Genomic DNA, 3,072 nt, shown 5'->3' on the forward strand with positions numbered 1-3,072 from the left:
AAGCTCAATATTCCAAGTTTTTCTTACCTCTTCTATAAAAGCAGAGCTTGGGTTAAGCAATCTAAAGTCCTAAGAGATCTCTTCCAACATCCACTGCTATTGAGATACTACTTCAATGATCAGGAGTGTGGGAACTTACTAAGAACACAAGTAAGACAAAGAGTTAAAGACTTTTTCTGAGATATCTCCATGCTCGGAACTCTGCTTGTGTGAGCACAAGACTTCTCTCTGTGTGTGTTCCACACTCAGAACTCAGGTATCTGCTCCCCAGCTGGCAGTTCTCTCTCTCTGGAATGAAGGATAAAAGTCAGAAAACTGAAGATCCTTAGAGAAATGAGATTGCCTAGAAGTGGGATGGAAACAGAGGGGAAGGTGGAGTCAGACTATCCAGGACAAGGCTCTCATTCCTGGAGTTTTGAAGGAAAGGGAACTTGGTGAACTAGTTGCCAGGACAACCTGATCTTGAGGCAAGGGTGGCCAGGGCAAGGAAATGGGGGACCTGCGGCTGCTCTTGCTCCTGCCCCTGTCCCTGGCAGCCTTCCACGGGGTCAAAGGCTGTTTGGAATGTGACCCCAAATTCATCGAGGATATTAAGTCCTTGCCGGTAAAGCTGGTACCCTCAGAAGTCCCTGGCCGAACTCATCTGCTTGAACGGCAGATTAAGAAGATGATCCGTTTAAGCTTCAAGGTCTCCCACAGGTACAAGATGCTTCAGGTGTTGGGTGAGGGAAGCTCGAGTCCCTGAGAGTTTTGGGTGTTAAAGGGAGAAGGGAGGTAGGGAAGAGAGCACCTGGGCCCACATAATTTCCTCCATAAATGTAATTATTCTCCCACATGTTCCTTCACCCCTCCTCTCTAGCTGTTCAAAAGGTTGTCAATTTGAGAACATGGTTGAAGAATGAACTTTATAAACTGAGCAATGAAACATGGAAAGGTGAGGTACTGTTTCAGTGTTAAGAGACTGTATTGCCCAAGCAAGTATGAGAAAAATTCACTGGGGAAAACAAGGCAAAATAATTAGGATTAAATTATGAAGGGAAAGGCCACCCCTATTTTCTGATGTCCCTTCCACCCCTCTTTAGGTGCCCTTATCCTTCAAGTCAAGCTTCTCGATGTCCGCCAAAACCTGGAATCCAAACTGAAAGAACTATTAAAGAACTTCTCTGAAGTTGGTAATATAAGATGTCTATCTAACAACACTGAAATTATGTGAAAGGAATAGGAAATGAGGGTGAAAGGAGAAATGTGATTTCACATTAGAATAATTTAGATGGGTGGAGGGGTGGCTGGAACTTAATGGGTAACCAAATAAAGATGACTTGGGTATAAATATGGCAAACACTAAGTTGATTCTAAGCTCATTAGATCTTTCTGATTCTCTTTTAGCTTGTTCTGAAGATTGTGGTATGTACAGTATATGTGATGCCTTGAGGTTTCAGCCATATTTTCCCATCTCCTGTGCTCTATATGACCCTATCTCTTCTACTTGTCACATTGAGAATGCAATTCCTAGAGCTATGGCTACAAGGGGGAATGTCAACCATCTCTGACAACAAAATCTAGTTTATAAAATCTCAGACACCCCAGAGATTTTAGAGGTGCTAAGAGGCCTTCTATAGTATAGTTTATAACCCAAAGCACCAATATAAGTTGAGCCATCATTTTCCTACCTCTTCCCAGAGATCTGACTTAAATTATTTAGGGTTTTGACCCATCAATAAAATTGATTGCTAGGGGAAGAAAAAAGTCACAGCAATGTAACCAATGGAAATGCCTGAGATCTAATCCATACTTGGTGTCTGAGCTAAGGAAACTCCATGCCATGGCCCCCTTCCAACTATCTTTCTTCTCTCTATCAGTCGTGACTGAAGGTCCTATCCTGGATTGTTGGACCTGTCTTCGCATCACCACTCGGTGCTTCAAAGGAGAATATTGTGCAGGTAACAAAGATTGCAGTGTGGCATTTTGAAAGGCCAGGGGTCAAGGAGTTCTTCAGTGATTTACTCCACAAATATTTGTTGATCACCTTCTCTGTAGGTCATGCTAATGCCACAAATAATAGCTAAAATGCTGGACAAAATTTGTACCAGTATGAATTACCGGGCACTGGATAACTGAAGAGCTTAGAAATGAAAAAGCTGTACTAAAGGTGGAGAAATTAGGCTAGGGGCAGTAAGAGAAAAAGTTTTGTAGAGCCTAGGAGTCTAAGTAATTAATAAAGATCAGAATAACCAGGGAACAGTGATGTAAGTGGTGAACAGGGCAATTTTTAAGGTTAAAAAGAGTCTTCTTATGGATAAAGTTCTCAAGTTACTAATTTCCTTCTCCAAAATTCACTTTCTTTTTTGCCCTTTCTTCTTTCAGAAGATGATCCAAAGAAGGCTGAGAATCAAGAGATTGCACTATTTCTGATATTACTAGCAGAAGGTGTAATATTGGGAGGTGCTTTGTTACTGTGAGTTTTCCTCCCTCCAAACAAACACTGGGTCAAGCATTTCTTTGGCAAAGAGACTGCCCAATCTTCCCCTTCCTTCCAATGGAAATAAGGGGAAAGAAGTCATTTCAAAATCTGGGATCTCATACTAACAGGAGTGAGACAGATTAAGTTTGATGGGATAAAAGTTGGAACATAGGAAATGGAGGAGGTACAATGAAGTATTAGAAAAACTTTTGCAGAGGAATTCAAAAAAGGAAGAAAAAACTATTGTTACAATTTTTTTAAGAGTTGGGCTACTAGTACTGAAGTTGGGATTATCTTATTTCTCTACTCTAGATTCCATTTTTGCATCTCTCATCGGAGGAAAATGAAAGCAATATGAAGGTCATTAAACAAATACTTGGAGAAGAAACTTGAAGAATTAATAGAGATAATGGATGAGAAGGAGAAAGATTTTGGAGGCAGAAAATAAATACAGAGACACAGCCAGAAGGTCTTTCATAATTCTCTTACGTGTTGACTCAGAGTAGAAAACCGGGAATTAAGTTCTTTTGCAGTCATAAAGTCAGAGTATTCTAAAACTGAACTTAGAGTTTCTCTAGTAAAGACCATTTCTGAAAACCTGAGGCAATGAA

The 3,072-nt window shown here is 40.6% G+C and overlaps 1 protein-coding gene across 2 annotated transcripts; it reads left to right on the top strand.

Annotated features, from left to right (window-relative positions):
* Positions 1-490: 490 nt before the first annotated feature.
* On the top strand, positions 491-2,819 carry IZUMO3 (IZUMO family member 3). Of its 2 annotated transcripts, XM_060102477.1 has the most exons (7): positions 491-722; positions 860-934; positions 1,083-1,172; positions 1,387-1,404; positions 1,860-1,940; positions 2,365-2,455; positions 2,774-2,819. In XM_060102477.1, exons 1-7 carry the CDS (start codon positions 491-493, stop codon positions 2,817-2,819), a joined length of 633 nt encoding a protein of 210 aa, XP_059958460.1. The 2 variants fall into 2 exon arrangements, with proteins under 2 accessions (XP_059958460.1, XP_059958461.1); XM_060102478.1 differs by lacking the exon at positions 1,387-1,404.
* Positions 2,820-3,072: the final 253 nt, after the last annotated feature.

Source organism: Mesoplodon densirostris, chromosome 6 (assembly GCF_025265405.1).
Source record: "Mesoplodon densirostris isolate mMesDen1 chromosome 6, mMesDen1 primary haplotype, whole genome shotgun sequence".
NCBI classification, from domain to species: Eukaryota; Metazoa; Chordata; class Mammalia; order Artiodactyla; family Ziphiidae; genus Mesoplodon; species Mesoplodon densirostris.